Source organism: Marmota flaviventris, chromosome 10 (genome assembly GCF_047511675.1).
Source record: "Marmota flaviventris isolate mMarFla1 chromosome 10, mMarFla1.hap1, whole genome shotgun sequence".
NCBI lineage: Eukaryota > Metazoa > Chordata > Mammalia > Rodentia > Sciuridae > Marmota > Marmota flaviventris.
Genome location: NC_092507.1, coordinates 47,626,296 through 47,647,459, shown reverse-complemented (window position 1 = coordinate 47,647,459; position 21,164 = coordinate 47,626,296). Strand labels below are relative to the sequence as shown.

At 39.7% G+C, this 21,164-nt stretch overlaps 1 protein-coding gene across 16 annotated transcripts in view; it reads right to left on the bottom strand.

Annotated features, from left to right (window-relative positions):
* Positions 1-21,164, bottom strand: part of Fggy (FGGY carbohydrate kinase domain containing) — a 409,490-nt gene that overhangs the window by 249,628 nt on the left and 138,698 nt on the right. For all 16 annotated transcript variants that reach the window (XR_011708838.1, XR_011708841.1, XR_011708845.1 and 13 more), the window contains one exon: positions 15,699-15,814. Coding sequence is in view for 2 of the 16 variants with exons in the window: in XM_027945053.2 (XP_027800854.2) it covers positions 15,699-15,814 (116 nt within the window). In the remaining 14 variants the exon portion in view is untranslated. The remainder of the gene's footprint in view (positions 1-15,698; positions 15,815-21,164) is intronic.

The following is a 21,164-nucleotide window of genomic DNA, read 5'->3' as shown; positions in this document are numbered from 1 at the left end:
GGGCAGTACAATGTTTGGGTCACTGCCTACTTCTCCAGCTCCATCTCCCCCTTTACTCTGACTTACATAGAATTTTCCCACAGATTCCCACCATGACCCTGCATTCCTGCTGTTACTTCAGTTAACATATGCTTCACACAACTCTTCACCTGGAAAACACCTTCTCATTGAAGACTGAAACTCCAAGTGGCCCAACTTGTCCCCAGCCTCCCCCTTTTCGACAACACAACTCTCATTTCATTGGAAGCTGCAGTATGAACTGTGAAAAATTTGTCTGTTTCCAGTTTCCCTGCTGACCAGTGAGCTGTAGGCTGAAGTGACTGGGTAGGTGGTTAGCATGCCCTTGTGTCCTTGGTCCTTGTCCTTCTGCTGCTGAGAACATGGATTTGATGCTGGAGGCAAGATCATAGACCATAAGAGGAGGTTCTGAGGTATATAGGGGTGCACAGAGAACTGAAAGAAAGGAAGGGCTAGAGGATAAAGACTGACGGGAACACAGTGCCACAAGAAGAGGCCAAGCTGAAGCTCCCCACCCCACCACCCTGTAAGATCATTGGAAAGTGGGAAGGTTATGCTGGGAAGTGGCAGGATTTGATTTTCCTTATCAAAGTTCATGCTGGCTATGGTGTGCAGAATGGATTGGAGATGGCGAGTTTCCATTCAGTGAGGAGTGTTAGAAGCCTGTTGAATAGTCAAGGTGAGAGGCTATGGGAACACAGAGTTGGCAGCATTTAAAGGTAGAGAGAGTGCATGGATTTCAGCCTAAAACTGGCAGCATTAGATATGGGGGATAAAGGATCCAGTGGTGTCAAGGGCTTGCAGAACAGACTGAGAGGTGTTATAATTCACTAAGATTAACAAAACAATAAAGAACAACCTTGACCTCTGTGCTTGCAAACAGAATGCTGAGCACTGCTGGGAAAAAAAAAATCATGCTACAGGATAGATTCCTAGTACATTCATGACCCTCCCTCTGCAGGGGTTCCAACACCATTAAACAATCTCCAAGTTTTTTCTCTAATCCTCTTGATTCCCCTTCTCTGAACTTCTATTTTTAAACCTTTTCCTCTCTTCTCAAATTCTGGAATCCTTTGCTTCTCTATCACTCTCTGGAATGATCATCTCACCTCCCATTTCACAGAGAGAGCATACTGCATGAAAGGAACTCTCTCCACCTTTCATTTTCAAGCTCAGGTGCTCCCCAGTTCTGCACTATATCCCTCTTCTTCCTGTCTATTAAAACAGAGTGGCTTTATGGGAGTGCAGACCCCCACCCCCTAGAGCCTTCCAGTTCAAACCCTCCCTTCTCCCTGGTATCCTCAGACTCATTGCTGGAACCTCTCTGTGCAATCAAACACGGTCAAGTGACTCTTCCACCTTCAAGAGCCACATAACATCTACTCCATCTATTTCAAAAGTCTTCCTCCCCTAGGGTCTGCCCCATTTCTGTTTCCTTCCCTCCAACCAAATATCTTCAGAGCTGTCTGAATTTCCTGGCTTCATTTTCTCATCTCCAATTCTGACTTCTGACATCTATCTTGGCTTGAACCCTGACTAAGTAACCGTATGACTTCGGTAATTAACTTCCTTAGAAGTAAGAAGGCTATATTTCTCATCAGCTATTATAAAACTCCTACCAGGTGCTTGGCACAACATCTAGTTAAAAACTCTGCAGCTGCTGCAGTAATTATTATTTACTCTTCAACACTTTTTTCTGACCCAATTATCATAATAAAGTGGCTTTCCCTAAGGTCCCTGCTAGGGTCTCAATGTGTACAATGCAAAAGTGTACTGAGGTGGGTTTTGAGGGAGGTGTTTAGGTCATGAGGCCCTACCCTCACGAATGAATTAGTGCTCACATAAGAAGGGCTGTGGTAGTGAGTTTGCTCTCTTGCCCTCTGCCTTCCACCACATGAGAACACAGAACGAAGGCCCCTACTAGATGCTGGCAACCTGACCTTAGACTTCAGACTCCATTACTGAGAGAAATAAATTTCTGTCCTTTATAAATTACCTAGTCTATGGTATTGTGTTATAGCAGCACCAACGGAGCAAGAAAGCCCTCTGGTCATTGTATCATTGTATGGAGCGGATGTGGTTCAGTTCTCTCCTCACTTCTATCTCAATATGCTTGATTGTTCCCTCCATTCTCCATCTCTGGGTCTTCCTATATCCTTGTCTGCGTAGGCTTCCTCTGTGGCACATCCTTCTCAGCCTGGCCTTTAATGTCCTGGAATTCCTCAAAGCTTTTTCCCAGATCCACTTCCCTTCTCCCTCATGGTCTCTCACAATTGTCATCAGCTTCAAATATCACCTACACTGAGGACATTCGAGTCTATTTCTAGCCTTACCTAACTTCCCCACATAGGCCCACTGCCTGCTCCCCATTCTTATTTGGCTATCTCAAAGGCACTTACTATCTTTCCCTTTTGTTTAACTCTTCTTTGAAACATTTATCTGAGTATTCCGTAACATTTGTTCAATTATTTACCAAATATCCACCAAGTAACTGCTAGTTCTTTTTCTTTTTGGTACCGGGAATTAAACCCAGGGGCTCTTAACCTCTGAGCCCACCTCTGTTTTTATATATTTTACTCAGAGACCGGGTCTTGTTAAGTTGCTTAGGACCTCTCTAAGTTGCTGAGGCTGACTTTGAACTCATGATCCTCCTGCCTCAGCCTCCTAAGCCACTGGGATTATAGGAGTACGCCACCATGCCTGGCTACTACTATGTTCTGGACTATTTCCTGTGTGCCACCTTATCTTAGAAAATATGTCAGGTAGCTTGTACCAAATAGGCACAGATAAAATAAGGTAGGAGGGACTAAAGATAAATAAAACTAGAGATGAGAAAAAGTGAATTAGATGAGTTTATACTAATGGCTCAGAAGCCCACTATGGATGAGTCTCAAATATTCTTTAAATACTCAAGTAGCCAAAGGAGTGAGGGATATTTTGTCAGTTCTTCCATATGATGATCATGAGAGACAGAGAAAAGTAGTTATTAAGAAAAACTGGAAGAAATTCAAAATTATTTGGATACTTGGACCAGTATTTCCCTGAGAAGCCTGTATTAAGAAGATGGTGTGAGGTCATCAAAATTACTAAGTAGAGGTGTTACTTTCCCTGCAATGCCCTCAGGTGTTAAGGGACATGCTTAATAATAGTCATACAGCTAGGACATAGCAGGGTCAGCTTTCAAACGCATGTCCATCTGGCTCGAAAACCCATGTTCTTTCCATTACCACAAAGTGCATCAAAAAAAAAAAAATGCCCCCCTGCCCCAATCAGCTCTGAGTCAACACCAGAGGTCTACATGTAAAGTCCATGATATGTCCATAACAGAACAATGTGTGATTCACAAAGCTCTGTATCTGAGCCATCCCTGGGCAGGTTCTGCATTTTTCACTTTAAAGGAAAATATACAGTCCTTGGTAGAGAAGAATGGGGGAGGGAAGCAGAACATGAAGTATTAATAAACACCATAAAATCATTACCTGGTCCCTTAAGTAGCCTCTGAAGTAAGGGCAGTGGGGAAAAATGGCAGGAGGTTTTTTTTTCCCCCTCTCCTAATAGATTGTACATTTCAATAGCTAAAAGGGTATGAAAATTTAACGGAATTTTAAATGTCTTTCTAGGTTTTACGATACCACAAAGAGATCATCTTCTTTCTTCTCGCCACAACAACAGATGGGTGGCAGGGAGGGGTCTGTGACTCACCACCTCCCTGTGCCTGCAGAGGCTGCCAGAGCGCCGGCACGCTTCTGGGATCAATAGGGTTCATGGCAATGCAGCCTCTGCCAGCAAACCTTGGAGAAGGCCATTAGTCAATGGTGACCTGCCACCCTGACCACAGAAGCTCTCTGATGTGGATTCTCAGAAAGGTTAGCCTGTGCTGGGAAGCTGAAAAGGTCACGGGGACCGTGAAGTCAGCACTCATGGAACTGGGTTGAAGGACACTGCAGCAGAGCCACAGAAGTCACCTAGGACACTGAGGCCACCACCAACCAGCTGCATGACCAAGAGAAGCTAGGAAGAATGATGACAGGTAACAGGAGGCCAACCATGGACAGTGGCTATCTTTCAAGAACACTGAACCTCTAAATGGACAGCAATATGAGTGACGTGAGGTCCAACCACAATCTAGAAGCAAGTCCCAGATCAATAAATTTCAGAAAAAGAAAAAAAAAAAAACCCACACTGAATTGTGCTTTGCCACCCCCACACACACACACATACAACTATGCAAGGTATGATGGCACTCATTCTCCTGGAATTCCAGAGGTTCTCACACCCTCAAGCCTCTTCCTTGGCTATTTCAGAGAAGGGGAGGAAGGAACCTGTGAGATAGCACTGATCTTTCATGATCCTGACTAATCTTCTCACAGCACTCAGAAGGGGCTTTGGTTTTAGACAGACCTGAATTAAAAATCTTCCAGGTTATTTCATGAGGTTAAGATGACTTCAGACTCCTCAACTTGCACTTACTGGATCTAAACTACCTAATTCATCCAGGTCACTCTCCCATAGATGTAGCACTTGTTTTTTGTCAGCAGCCTTTATAAATGTGAGGACAAGAAGGGGACACATGACTTCAGATACATTCTGACCAGGACGGGGCTCTTGTTGACCTTGATCTGAGTGTTAATGCTCAGACCCAGAGGCTGTACGGCCTCCTGGTCAGATGTGCAGTCTCTGGAGCAGATCTATCTTTGGCTCCATTCCCCACTCTGTGACCATTAGCAGCTTGCTCAACCTTTCTGTGCCTCAGGGTCCTCATCAATAAAATGAATATTCTAGTACCTACCTTGACTGGTTAAAAGAATTAAATAAGTTAATAGTAATAAGGCATTTAGAAGTGATTGCTAGATAATACATAAATATTTCTTTGATTTATGGATCCTTAGGAATCAAGCACTCTAGCAAACCTAGGTTACTACTGAGTTTACATATATACCATTGAGAAGCTCATTGGTTTTCCTTCCTTGTATTTTTAAATGAAAAAAAAATGACCATAAATTTATACTTGACAAATATATACTTCATTATTTTTAACCCACTCTACTGGCCTGAAGGGAAAAAACTCAATTATTTTATTCAATGTATTAAGTATGGTTTTGAGGTATGGTTTTTTTTTTTTTTTTTTTAATTTTTTATTGTTGGCTGTTCAAAACATTACATAGTTCTTGATATATCATATTTCACAATTTGATTCAAGTGGGTTATGAGCTGCAATCTGTATATGGGGTAAAAATTGAGGTATGGTTTTATCTTCTGCAGCATTTATAAATTTATCAAGCAAGTCATCTACCATTTATCTAAGTTGTTGATTGAAAATACTGACCAAGGCAAGTTAACGTGAAATGTGATATGTCATACCACCACAGCCTCATAATGAGATGAGATTAATTCTAAAAATTACAGTTTTTGAGATAGTTGGTCAGCCACTTGGGAACTAATTTAAACATATCACACACTCCAAACATTTCTATTTTGTCTATGAGAGAACTACTTGGAATTTATCAAAAAATGAGTGGTACTTGGGGTACATTTTCTCTGTGCTTTTATTGATATATCAATAGCATTCAACAGTATTTAATTTGCAGCTGCTCTGTCAATAAACAGATACATGAATGCTAGACTCAGTTAATTTTGGATAGTGACAAGTGATCAGAAGAAAATACAACAGGGAAACAGAATACTGCTGGTGAGGGAGAAGGAGTGTTTGCTCTGAGGAAGAGAAGGCTTGTCCCTCGTTGACATGGGAGCTGAGATCTGAACAGAGAGATAACCACGTAAATACTTTGAGAGGGGCTACGCCAGGCAGAGGGCAGAGTTGATACAAATCCACACTAAAAATGTTTAAGGAACAAAAAAGAAGGTCATTGTGGGTGGATGGTGAATAAATGGTGGTAGGGCAAGTGACACAAGTCAGAGAGGGAGATCATGCAGGACTGTGTTGGGTATGGAAGGAATTCAGATTCCCCCCATTTGCCACTCAAAGCTACTGAAGGATTGTAAGCAGGAAAGTAACCTGATCTGCTTTAAATTTTTTTAAAAAAATCACATTGGTTGCTGTGTGGAGAATGGATTACCTGAGGGAAGAACAGTGATAAGGAGACCTTTTGAGAGGCTAGCACACTAATCCAGTAAGAAATGAATATATATATGTTGAACAAGGTTAGTAACAGTGAAGAGGGGCAGAGATGTTTAATTCAGTGTCAATTTTGGAGCAAAGCAGAAAGGTCTTGTTGGTGCATTCATTATAAATTGTTAGAACAAGAGAAGCATTAAGAATGGCTTCCAGGTTTGGGTCCTGACCAACAGGGAGCATTGAGGTATCTTTTACCAAGATGAAGAAGACCAAACCAGTAGTATGGTGGGTGGCTGGGCTGTGCGTATCCATCAAACATGGATTTTGGGGTGATGTACACAGAGAAGACAAAGAGTCTTAAAAAACTGAGTGCCTAATTGAGAAAACAAAAGCAAAAAGGTAAGAAGTAAGCAACAGGTGCTAATGGAGCGTGGAGGATACACCAACAACCCATTCTGCAACCTGATTCTGTTGCTAGAAAAGAACTTTAAGGAATGGCAAGGCCTGAGGTTAGGTTTGCATGACCTACACATAGTGATATGGGGTGGTTCCCAATAATCCTTTCTCACAACTGCCTGCTTAGTAGTCAAAATTAACATTGAGAACACAGGGTAATGGTTTATAGGGAAAAAAACTTGAGAAATTGGGATAATATACCATTTCTCACCTCTGAGGAGCAATTCAATTTTACTCTCAGGGGCTCCAAAATGACATCTACAACTGACTTTCTTAGAGGTGTCCAGATGGGTGTGGCTATACAATATTTACTGCAATGGTCAAAATAGTCTCAGGTTTCATTGTCTTTCTATCACTTTTGGTCCAAATGGAGCTAATTGGAATATGATTGTGATTATGATTAGAAGCAGAGTTCTAATTAGTTTTTATTATATCTTGCTTAGATTAAGGCAGTGATTAAAAACTCCATCTACCCAGGGATGGAACTCAGAAAAAGGTATCCCCCATCCATAAATTGGCAAAAATTACCTAAGATTATTCAAGGGGTACTTGCTTTGGCAGACATGACCTGCCACCTAAACAAAAATTTAAACTCAGAGGGGTGGACACTCTGAAGATTTACTGCACTTGACCTGCATTATTTCCTTCAATCCCTATAATATCTTCATAATATACCAATTAAGGCTCACAAAGATTATGTACCTCACCCAAAGTCACATATGGCTGAGCCCAAATGGTTTGCAGACATCAGAGCCAGAACTGAAGTCAGATCATTTTTGAGTCTGGAAATAAATATATTAATTCTTAAAATAGGCAACCATTAATATATTACTTAATTATTCTAGTTTATCAGTCACTTAAGAGCTTGATGAGTGTGTGCCCAGATCCACTTGGGCACAGCCAGTTTCTATATGTACATAGATAAGAACTAGACAAAAGACTGGATGCATTCACCTATGGAAGGTATTCCCTACATTCTTCTAATGGTTGGCATCACTTAAATGACAGTACCCACCTTAGCTAAATGATCAAATTATTGAAAAAGCTCAAACAGGAGAGTTGTCATGGAATAGTCAAACAGCAATAGTACTAGGGATCAGAAAACCTGGTTTCTTGTCTCAGTTCTGTTCTGTCAATAAAGTACTGCAAGACCATAGAAATTCATCTCATTTCCTGGAGTCTCAGTTCTTATCTAGAAATTAAGGGCATTAGAGCAATATCTCTATGATCCCTTTCAATTCTGATATTCACTGCTTCTCCAGAAGTAGGGAGAGAAGTTGAGAGTTGACCTCACTTTGGGGGGTTTCCAATCATTTTTCAGATGCTATAGTGAAAGGAGGAGCATTTCCATGAAACCTCATATGCAGGAAAGCCTCTGAAAGTCATTATTTCACATTATCATGATGTGGTCATCACTGTTCCCTTGTCCTTCAGGCTCTGAAGGGCTGTTCCTGGAAGGGCCAGCAGCTGAAATGGTACTTCTGAGCATCTAAGGGGTGGGGGCACTGTGCTGGCACAGAGTGTTGAAAGAGTGAATATTCCTGTCTTCCCAGTGCCAAGGTGCACTTAAAAATGATAAGAGCCAGCATTTGCACAGGCTGCATCAACCATGCTGTCCTGAGACATCTGATATCTTATTTCAGCTTCACAACAAAGGCTTATGGAAGGGATGGTAGCTAATGGGTATTGTATATGATTATAGAAAAGAAAAGGGTTTGTTGCATGGACACACACAAACTCATTTTCATAGGAGCTACAAAATTTCTAAAATGACCCTGCTGCCCTGTTTTATTTGTAGTATTGGCAGGAGTAGTAATTGAAACCACTAGGATTAGAGCAAACCCTACTATGTTGACTCTCTTACTAGTAGCCTATCTTCAAAGATAGGACAAAAATCCCATTAAAATAAGTATCCAGTCACCTCTCCTACCCCATACCCACCATCCCTCCCCATTGAATCTAGGTCCACCAAGTCCCAGGCAACCTCAAGAATACCTGGACTCTTTACCTTCTTCATACTTCCACACAACTGCCTGTGCTATTTCTTCTGCCATGGAAGCCATTTTCACTCCTTTCCTGGTAAACTGTCACTCATATTTTTCAGACGCATCTCAAATGCCCCCTCATGAAAAGACTTCCTTGATACCAACACCATGTCAGTTACTTCTTGCTCTGCTTCTCCAGAGTGTTGTAGACATCCACAGACTTATTCACCTCTTCCCCTAGTGGACATGAGTTTCCTCAAGGAGATGGACCACGTTAAATACATTCTTATATTAATTTTGTGTACTCAGCCCAGCATGTGGCATATGGGAGGTGCTCAGCAAGTGTGGTGACAAGAACGGATGAATGCATGATAGGATGGATGGCAAACTGACATGGAAGCTTCTGGGACATTCTCTCTAAGGAAGAAGTTCAAATTTGAAGGGTAAAATAAGGCAGTACAATACTCAGAGGATGTGTATTTATTTTCAGGTATTGGAAAGACTTGGTTATACACAGGAATGAGAAGGGAGATAGGAGGATGAGGTAATATCAAGGGTTCAGAGTGAAGGGCAGAGGCAAAGCCTTGTCCAGAATATTCACAGGGATTACAACCTTCTTTGCAACATGGGAAGTGATTGTGACAAGTCCCATATAATCTAGATAAGGCTAGGAGTATTTGTGGTCAAAGACTCTTCAGATCTCCCCACATAAATTAGAAAAAAAATACACCTATATGACATGACATGAAGATGGAGAAGCAGCAAAGCTCCAGGGGAAGCCCTTGAGGTCAGAATAGTAACAGTGAATTACATGATTTACTCACACCAAAATAAAAAGCAAATTTCACATTTTAAAAAATGAATGAACGACTCTGGCTAATGTCCAGTTCTGTTGGGAAAATTCAGAATATTGTATATTGTATATAAATAGCTTGAAAAGGATTTAATAATACCAGCAACTATGGATGGCATCTCTGGATTCATTTTCCCAACACTGGTCTTGATCACTGTAGTAGGTAGAAATTCTTCAGGTGTATTTCCTCAAGATAATTTCCTCTTCTTTTCCTTAAAGATGGAGCAGTATTGATGCAAACACTCCTATCCTCTGCTTCTCTGTTTTCACTTATTCTATTCACAGGAAAAGGAATCACTTAGCTGATCCTTGAGGCTTAAAAGAATGTAACATCCATGGGGCCATGATAATAGAAGTGGGGCCGCAGCCCTGAAAGCATCTGTGCAGGCCTGCCATGGGTCTCTTTTGGAACCACCCATGCCCAAGAAGATCAAGTGAAGCTGCCACAGGAAAGCAAAGCTAGATTTCTTTTCTCTTTGTCTTAACTTTTTTTTGCCTGCCAATCAGTGGATGAATAAATGTCAAGGGGGTCCCAAGGCCCAGCCAAGATTCCAAGTAGAAGCAGGAGACCATCATGCTCTATAACAGCTGACCAAAGCTAATATGGCAGTTTTCTGCAAGTGGTTCTGTGAATTATTCTCTGCTTGTTAGATCTCAAGAATGGAACAGTGGTGAATACTGGCACATTTATGTCCCCAACACATACTTATTATTGGTCAACATTCTTTACCTACAATAAAGCCTGCAGGATAAAAGTAACTAAAATGTAGCTTTTCAGTTACAGCAGGGTTTATTTTACTTTAGGAAAAGTGAAATCGCCAACCTTCATAAAACAAGTTGTTGTAAAATATTTCCTGTTCTGGAAATGTCTCTGGGAGATTTGCTGTAGGAATGATGTGGTACTGCAGTTATTATTTGGTCTGAGGTATAACTTTCTACAGTAGTTCCTTCCTAAGTAGAGGTATTTGTGAAAGATCACTGTGATCACCTACTACTATAATTTAATTAAAAGAATTTATAGAGACATCCTTAAGTGTTAGGGACACCTGAAGCCAAGAAGGGATTTATATATCAAATCTCTCACTCAAGCATACATTTAAAGGCCAGGGAAGTACTTCAATGGTAGAGTGCTTGCTTAGCATGTACAAGGCCCTGGGTTCAATCTTCGGTACTGCACACACACACACACAAAAAGGACATATGCAATCATTCAACAAATATCTCATCAGTGTCTACTACATGCCAGGTGACTGTACCCACAGCATCTGTGAAATTAAATTCATGTGAAATTGAAGGCCTAAAATATAATCTTGCAGGGGGAGAGAAAACTAGTTTAAAAAAGGCTGCCTCCTTCTTCTTAAGAACCCTCTCCTTCCCTATATGCCTTGTCTTCATTCTGCCTCTGAGTTTAAGAGTTAGTAATTCCTACTTGAACCTCACATTTGTTCTTTGCCTAGCTTTCCTAATCTCAAATAATAAATGATCTATAAGTTAATATACTGAATCCTTTATATAACAAAGCTCTCTCTGTAATGCAAATAATCACTCTATAATTCAGTCATGTTGTACATGTGAATTTTCGTAAAGTGGCCTACCCCAGTAATACAAGGAAGCACTTTTCCCAGGAAGTAAAAAGGCAACTGGGACATGCTGAAAGGGAGCCTGGATAGTCGATTAGCACAGGTGGAATGTTGCTTATCTTCCTAAGAGTCTTTCTCCCTGCTGATCTCTTCCTTCCTGTTTGCCTCTGATAGATGTTTAGGATTAGATAGGTAACCTGGGAATGATTCATGTGAAATTGAAGGTCAAAATTTATTGACACATATCATTTTACTAGACTATGGGTAAATAATCTCCTATGGGGGGAAAAAACTGGGTTTGGGTTTCCCCAACAATTTTGAACATTAAATCAACTAGTGTAGTTTTGATTGTAAGGAAACTTTTCTATTATACTCTTTTAAATCACAAAATTATTTTTCCATATTTTGTATAATGTTCCAAAGAAACCATCCAAATACCTCCTTGAAAGAAGACATTAGGTAGGAGTATTTCAGCTTTGGAGACTTGCATGTAGTTACTTAAAACATTGTAAATATTCCCTTCGTCCTTGAAATGCACCATATAAATATTGCATTTGATCCTTAACTTACACTTCATAAATAATTTATTTCAAAAATATTCCTCCATAAGACCATCAGTTGCTGAGGTGTTCAGTTTTCGGGGAAAGCATTTATTTACTGCATGAGCCGAGGAAGACTGGTAAAGACTTGGCTAAAAGCTCCATGTGGAGCAAATTATGGTAATTATATTAATGCTCAAATCCATGACGCTCAATGCTCAAATCTGTTAAAAGGTTTTGTGCTATACTGCCCACATCTTGACGGGCAATGAGGCCACTGAAAATGCTTAACACTTTACAGGGAGACTTCCGAGATTCATTTTTCATAGTTCCAAGAACTGTTGAAGAATGTCTGGAGGTGGCTTCCAGAGGAGTTTCTGAAAGTCACAACTGAGAGTAAATGTCTTCTGCCTCAGGTTCAGACCGAAACTCCAAACTCAAGTGCCCGGAAATGGAAATCAAAGGAAGCTTCCCACAGTTAATTTTGACGAATGGATGAGTTTTAATTCATGTTTGGCAATATTCTGGTTAATGATGTCTCCTTTGCACATCCATTAAAAACCCATTAACTTAACAGGCAAAATCTAATAAAGTTACCCTGGAAATTTTCTGCTAAATTAACATTATGGACTTTAAATGAAAATTTCTGTAGGTATTGCTCTATTAGCAGAACTAATATACTAATGAAACATGTACCTTATGTAAGATGGGGAAACGAAGAAGAGAAAAATGTTAAAATAATCAGAAAAGGAGATGACTTGAGGCCCAAGTTGTCAAAGATTGCTGAAGCCATTAAGTACCCTCATCACAACTTTTAAAAGCAAGAAGATCTTGCTCATAAATTTATCCACTTACCAATCAAGCAGTAATTTAGCTATAAAAATATGTCATGCCTTCTGCTAGTACTGGAAAGACAAATGTAAATAAATGAAAATTCTTGTGCTGAAGAGCTCACAGTCCAGTATGGAATCAAGATATATAAATAGGTAATCAAGGTGTTAAGCATTTCCAGTACTATTCTAAAGCTAATATCTAACACGACTCAGGAAACTCAGGGAAGAACAAGTAACTTTGGGGGACATACTAACTTTAAAAATCACTTAACTAATTAAAATGGAAAAGTGTGTTCCAGTAAAATATTAGTTTCTTCTAGGTCCTCACATTAGGAAGGTTTCAATCCTGACATCACTTGTTGGTTCTATGCAAGCTTAGAGAAGGTAAGTCTCTCTGAGCCTCCTCTGTCAATAGGCTAACAATGCTTTGGTCAGTAGGTGTAAGAACTACATGAGACAAGTATGTAGAACCCAGAAGGGAAGGGAAAATCAGCATTTACTCACTCTTAGGCAAGTGTTCTACCACTGAACTACAACCCCAGGCTCATGGTAAGCTATTTTTTAATTGCTACCAGACAGGACAGTGGAGGTAAAGCAACATTCTGAGACTTGTTAAGACCATTGGTACTTAGCTCCCAGGTTCAGTGTGTTAGCTCCAATTTGCTTTCCATTCCAGGCCAGAAATCCCTTTCCCCAGCTGGGGTCTAACAGTTCTTCGTCAAGGCTGGGAGCTCACAGAGAGCCTTCAGACAATCACATTGGGTTCTAAGGACTTAGAGGCCCATTTTAGCCACTAAAGCATCAGTGCCTGGATGTGATTGACTGGACTGTGACCCCAAATTCAGATGTTGAAAGCCATATCCCCTGATGTGATGACTGTAAAAAACAGGGCCTATAAGAAGGTAATTAGGATTAAATGAGGTCATAAGAGTGGGGCTCTGATCCAATAGAATTAGCATCCTATTGAGAAAAGACACCAGAGCTCATTCCCTACCCTGATGCACAAAAAGGACAAGTGGGCACACACAGAGATGGCAACCACCTACAGGCCAAGAGAAGAGGACTCAGGATGAAACCTATCTTGTCAGCACCTTTATTTTGAACTTCCCAGAATCCAGAAGTGTGAGAAGTAGGTTTCTGTTATTTAAGTCATGGAGGTTATGGTATTTCACTATGGTAGGCCTAGCAGACTGAGGCACTGGGATCTCTTTGCTGCTGATTCTCTTAATTCTTGTTATCGATTAGTCCAAATTATTGTGTTTAACCATGCACATTCAGTCAGCAGACTCTTTTTAAAATTTTTTTTGGTTCTGAGGATTGAACCCAGGGCCTCTAACATGCTAGGCAAGCGCTCTACCGCTGAGCCACAACCCCAGCTCTCAACAGACTCTATCAACAACATCTTTATGCCAATACACTCAGGCGTAAGGACAGTTCTGTCCTCCAAAGGCTTGGCATCTCTTTCCTGTTTGGATGTTCAGTTACCTTGCTGGGAGTGAAGCAGTTTAAACTGCTACTCTGATTGGCAGGAGTCCTGACACACCAATAATGGACAGTATCCCCAGATACCAGGAAGGTAAATGTTTGGCCCTATTTCTCAGCTGCTTTCCCAGTTTCTGGCTCCAAATGGTATCAACATGGAGCACTTTAAGACAAACCACCATATGATTTAAATTATTGATACTTTATTATGCTCTGCAAAGTTGCATTAACTGATCACACTGCAACCCAACTGTACTCCTCCCCAGTTCAGGCATGGACACTTGTCCCAGTCTAGCTCAAGTTGGCTCTGGGTACTGCATATCAGACTACTGCCTAATCCCAGTGGAGGCCAGCCACATAGCCACATCCATTCCCGTAGTCTAGTATGTCCCATGGAAGAGTCAGACCTGGCATCTTAATAGTGGGTAAAGAGCTGGACCTCAATTTCCCCATCTATCATGGGAATCATGAAACAAATAGATTTGTGGGGGCCAACCAAGGTAATGTACATAAATCACCTAACAACATGGAATGTAACTGGTGACTAATGACTGCTGTTTGCTTCCCTCCTCTCTTCCCTTGTTGTAAGCACCTCCCCCGTTTTACCACCTCAGATCCTGTGATGGTTTCAACAAAGCCACAGAAATTCTAGCAGAATTCTTTCTGCATACCTCCCTGGCTCTGTTCTTTTCTCTAGATGTAGCTATTATTAGTTGAATAAATCATAGACAACATACCAGAATCAGCAGGGTACATGCTACTTGCATCCTTTGTTTCTATTCTGTGTACTTGAATTTTCATAGAGTAGTCCTGGGATTCTACCCAAGATAGGTAGATTGAAATGAAATAACTGACTCAGAAATCAAGGTGGTCAGAAATTGTAACAGACACTACTAGTTTGTCAATACTTAACAGTACAACTTTCAAGATTTAGTGGTCACATAGATGGACACATCTAGTCAATCACTACATTTTCCAGCCGCTTCTACAGCCCACCGGGACCTTCTGAATGAATGCTGGTCAACAGGAAGTGGTCAGATAGGAGGTTATGCTGCCCTCAGAAGACTGAACATAATTCCCCTGGTCTCTATTCTTCTTTCTCACTGGCTGGGAATGGATAAGAGCTGAAGCAGTTAGTTTGGACTTACTGTTGGAGGTCCTGCTTGGACAATGGCAGAACTGCACTAATAGCTACTTACCTCTGCTCTATTACATAAGACAGAAATGACCTCCTATCCTTTCTACCCTTATTGTTACAATACTTTAGCCTGTATGCTAAACAATTCATAACGAGGAATAATTGCTTACCTGATGACAGCTTACTAGAATTTTAAGTAATTGCAATTACTACCTACTAACTGTGAAATTACCTTGTAAACCTCAAACTTTAAATCTCAACTATCATTATCATGTACGTAGGTGAAATTTTTTTTACCGGGCAAACACCTTAGTCACTCACACCTGTGCCATACAGTTAGTGACACACAGAACTGGAAGCCTGGGACTCAAAAGGTTTGCTCAGCAAGTGCTTGTTCACATTCTATTTTCTGTTTTTTTCCCCCTGATTTGTCTAATTTTGATCTTTTCAATAGCCTTGACTTGTTTCTTGAACCTAACTCTCAACTATTTCTCTTCTACTCCCTGGAAATATACTATGCATCTCCACTTGATTCATGCAAGTCCTAATATGAGGGCCTACATCACGACCTACCCATCATAACTGACTCAGTTGAGACAACTCAAAAAAACTGAGTTGACTTCCTACATTTTAATTCAAACAAAACCAAACCGGTACCCAAACAAACAAATACAAAATTCACCAATATTCATACTTGTACATACAAATGGCCATTTTCCAAATTTTCTATTGTTTTACCTATTTTGTTGTAATTATCAGCAACAAAGTCTTCCAAACCAATCATCTTCCAGAAACTGTCATCCCAACCTTTCTCAGCTGAGTATGTCCATTTGCATACCAGGGAGCAGAGAGACCTAGGAAAATGACAGGAAAGTAAAAGTTACAACATGAACTATATTTCCTTCATATTTTGCAAAACACCTGTCTAGCTAGCTGCAGTAGTGCTGAGAAAGTGAACTAAACCAAAGTAATTATGAACCCCTGTTTAAAGCAAATGTCTGGGCTGGGGTTGTGGGCTCAGTGGTAGAGCACTCGTCTAGCACGTGTGAGGCACTGGGTTTGATTCTCAGCACCACATAAAAATAAATAAAATAAAGGCATTGTGTCCAACTACATACAACTAAAAAAAAATTAAATAAGTAAATAAATAAAGCAAAGGTCTCTATGTATACCTGTTATTTACCAGTAGCTCCTTCTTTCACTTTCAGAAGAGCCTCAGCCCTTTATTTGGATCCTGATCAAACAAATTCTATATATGAATATTTACATTTATATTTATACTTATGTGACATTTATGAGAAAAGTAGAAATTATAATACTGATTATCTATTTGATTAAATTGAATTATTATGTTTTAGAAATGACATTGTTAGTTGTAGTTAAGTATTGCTCCTTGTCATTTAGATATATATTAAAATATTTTGGTGTCATATGATGTGATATTTTGAATTTATTTCAAAATAATACGGGAAAGAAAGTGAATGGCATTTTGAATAGGACAGGACTGTTTTGCTTTGTCAGTTGCTGGGATGACAAATGGGTTGATAGGTGTCCATTGTACTATTATGTCTACTTTTGTACCTGTTCAAAATTCTCTGTAATAAAAATGTCTTTAAAAAGTGCCTCATATACATAACTAACAAAAATACTTTAGTCTAAAACCATTTTTAAAAGGAGGAAGACTTAAGTACTGGATGTATTCCTTTTTAGCTTTATTTCTCATCAAGTCACCCTTAATATTTTACATTCCATCAATAAAAGATTCATTGAGTTTCTCTGGAATAAATGGCATGCTCTTGCACATTCTGTGCCTCTGACCTAACCCCAGCAGTTTGGAATATTCTTCCCAGTTCTTCTCCTTAATGTTTCAAACTCTTCCTTTAGCCTAACCTGGGACTCCACTTTGGTATTCCTTTTCTGAGCTTCCAGAGCATGGAGTATATCTTATCACACTGTGTAATAAACTGCTCCTATCTATCTCTCTCTCTCTCTCTCTCTCTCTCTCTCTCTATATATATATATATATATATATATATATATATATATATATTATAAGGAAGATATATATATCTTCCTTATAAACCCTAACATTCCAATCCATTCTCCATATTTTTTCCAGAGCAAACTTTATAAATGAAAATGTTATATCAACCCATGATTAAACCCCTTCCAGTGACCCTTCATGAAAAGGCAGCACCCACCTGTTTCCCCTCCTACACTCCCACAATTGCTTTCTTCATTCTGCAATAGTAATCATTTGAAGTTTCATTTATTTGGTCTCAATTCCTCACTTCCATTTGTTTCTGGTATGATATTCTCTACTATGCATCTAACTCCTAGTTAGCTTCACAGGTCAGCTAAGATTTTCACTTTTCCAATGCAGGACATTCTGGTCCAAAGCCCCTCCTCCAAGCGCCAACCTGGACATACACTCATCTTATATCTAACAAAGTAATTATCTTTGCCTGTTCACTATTCCTTTTCTCCCAGTAAACCAGCAACTCCTTTAGTACATAACCAGTCCTACTCATCTCAGTATCACCAGAACAGAGTCATGTAGGCACATGTTGAGCCACAATGAATAGAGATCAAATGGAAGCATTAAATGAATATGGTTTGCCCACCTCACCACAAGCAAATGGTAACTATGAGGAGGCCACAGTCACAGTTTTAAAGACAAACCAAGGCTATTTCAGGGTCAATGCATTCAGGCATTCACACAGTTCACCCACCCACTCATCCACTATTCAGTATTCAGTTAAGATGACCCTGGCACTTACTCTGTTAGGCTCTAGGGACCAGTGGTATGCAAAACGTAAGGGCTTCTGCTCTCACAGAAGCTGAAAGTTTAATTGAGGAGACAGACATTGACCAAACAATCACACCTAAAAACTTATACTAACAAATAACCATAAATATTCCAGAGGACACAAAAAAAGAAATGGGAGCATTCCGCAGAAGAATCTGCTGTAATTTGGTGGCAGGGGTGGGATGGTGGGGTAGTAGGGGAGAAAAAGGAAGGTTCCACAGAGGACGTGACATTTACTAAGGACTAAATTGAAATCAAGAAATGGTATTTATCATTAATGATTTTCTTCAAAGGGGCATAGATGGCAGAACACATTGAGCTGTGCTTAATGGCAACTCACATATTAAAAGAGAGCTAATAAATAACATTTATATATATTAGAAACCATATATATTACATATAATACATATAATTACATATATATGTACACATATATTATAATCATATGTATATAAAATGATTATTTAAGCAAGACCATTTTTCCCCCAATGTCTGGAGATGGCAGCCCACCATGCAGCCTGCTCTGAGGAATACACAGTGGCTAATGCTTCCTGGCACACTATCTGAAATGCCAACTCTTTTGGAACTGTGGTCGTCATGGGGAAGAGCAAAACTCAGACAGTGGAGAAGGATTATTTCCAATGACTTAAGCACACAGGACAACTCTTTACTCCTTAAATGCCTTCTGCATCTCTACTTTGACTGTTAATTCCATTTTAATTATTGTTCCTTTTACTCATCTTTGTCCACTTGGCAAACTCCAAGTCACCTTTATGAAACAGTTCCAATGTTATGCCTCTATGAAATTTTCCCCCCTTCCTCTAAGTTACACTCATGGCTCTCTCCTTTGAGGCACCACTATAAATTGGAAATATTGCACTGTTATTCTTCACAGCTGAAGAAAGTTATGTTCATGGCCCGGATCTTCCTACCTTCATATTTCTGCATCTTTTGCCATGTATCTATCAGAACATATCTGCTCCTGTTCCCTGCACTGTTCCTTACCTCTGGATTAGGTTCTGATTCATGACTGAATTTAGCCAAAAAAATAAGGCAAAAGAGACTGCACACCACTTGTAGTCTAGGCCTCAAGAGGCTTTAATGTATGTTGCTTGATCTCTTGTATCTCTGGCACTTCCATGAGAAGATCATGCTGGGATAGCCCATTGGTCGCCTGAGGAGGACCTGAGACATATGGAGCACAACAATGAGCACTCGGGTCCAATCTGGATAAGAGAGCCCTATGTAGTCTTGGATCAAGTTGGAGCAGGCAGCCAAAACCCTAGTGAGTCCAGCTGAAATCCAAAAACCACCCATCAGAGCACAGACTAAATAAGCTGTCCACAGGCTAAATAAATTATTTTGGGGTTAAGGTAGTGAGCAGTGGTTGTGGTGTGCAACCAAAATAAAGTTAGAACTTCAGAACATAAGTAAATCAGTCCAAGTAGATTGTCTCCCCCAATGAGGGAAAGTTTAGGAATGTCTCATTTCTTAATGGTTAGAAAAATCAGCCAGAGGGTGTTCTGGAGTGAGGATGACTGAATCCAGAAGGCAGAAAAGGCCATGATACAGCTGCCTCTGGAAACTCCATCTTCCTTACAGGTTATACAAACATGATTAAGGTCCATTTCACTCAGGTCTCTAAATCAACTGGCTATCATGGATGTGCTTTTAAGTAGCTGACTAGCAAAGTTAAGAGAATGTATCTGAGGCTATAGGTTCTCCAGAAATCTCTAGGAGACAGAGAAAAATACAGAGCTTTTTAAAAAATTATTTATTTATTCTAATTTGTTATACATGATAGCAGAATGCATTTTAACTCAGAGTGCACATATAGAGCACAATTTTTCATTTCTCTGGTTGTATATAAAGTAGAGTCACACCATTCATGTCTTCATACATGTACCTAGGGTAATGATGATTCCACCATCTTTCCTATCCCCATGTCCCCTCCCTTCTCCTCCCTTTCCTTTGCCCTATCCAGAGCTCCTCCATTCCTCCCATGCTCCTTTCCTGACCCTGGCCCCTATTATGGATCAGCATCCACATATCAGAGAAAACTTTAGCCTTTGGTTTTTGGGGATTGGCTTATTTCACTTAGCATGATATTCTCCAGCTCCATCCATTTATCTGCAAATGCCATGATTTTATTCTCTTTTAATGCTGAGTAATATTCCACTGTATATATTTACCACGGTTTCTTTATCCATTCATGTATTGAAAGGCATCTAGGTTGGTTCTACAATTTAGCTATTGTGAATTATGCTGCTATAAACATTGATGTGGCTATGTCACTAAGTTCTTTGGGTATAAACAGAGGAGTGGGATAGCTAGGTCAAATAATGGTTCCATTTCAGGTTTTCCAAGGAATCTCCATAATGCTTTCCAGATTCATCATTCTAAATGGAGAAAAATTGAAAGTATTCCCTCTAAAATCTGGAACAAGACAGGAATGTCCTTTTTCACCACTTCTATTTAACATGGTTCTTGAAACTTTTGCCAGAACAATTAGACAGACAAAAGAACTTAAAGGGATATGTATAGCAAAAGAAGAACTCAAACTATCACTATTTGCAGATGACTTGATTATATACCTAGAGGATCCCAAAAATTCTACCAGAAAATGTCTAGAACTAATAAATAAATTCAGCAAAGTAAAAGGATATAAAATCAACACCCAAATATCAAAGGAATTTCTGTACATCAGTGACAAATCCTCTGAAAAAGAAACTAGGAAAACTATCCCATTTTCAATAGCCTCAAAAAAAAAAAACTTGGGAGTCAACAAAAGAGGTGAAAGACCTCTAAAATGAAAACTACAGAACACTAAAGAAAGAAATTAAAGAAGACCTTAGAAGATGGAAAGATCTCCCTTGTTCTTGGATAGGCAGAATTAATATTATCAAAATGACCACAGTACCAAAAGCACTATAAAGATTTAATGCAATTCCAATCAAAATCCCAATGATATTACTCATAGAAATAGAGAAAGCAATCATAAAATTCATTTGGAAAAATAAAAGACCCAAGTAGTCAAAGCAATTCTTAGTAAGAAGAGTGAAGCAGGTAGCATCTCTATACCAGACCTAAAACTATACTACAGAGCAATAGTAACAAAAACAGCATGGTATTAGCACCAAAATAGATTTGTAGACCAATGGTACAGAATAGAACACACAGAGACAACTCACATAAATACAGTTATCTCATACTCGACAAAGGTGCCAAAGGCGTATATTGGAGAAAAAGATAGCCTCTTCAACAAATGGTGCTGGGAAAACTGTAAATCCATATGGACCAACATGAAATTAAGCCCCTATCTCTCACCATGCACAAAACTCAACTCAAAGTTGATCAAGGACCTAGGAATTACACCAGAGACCCTGCATCTAATA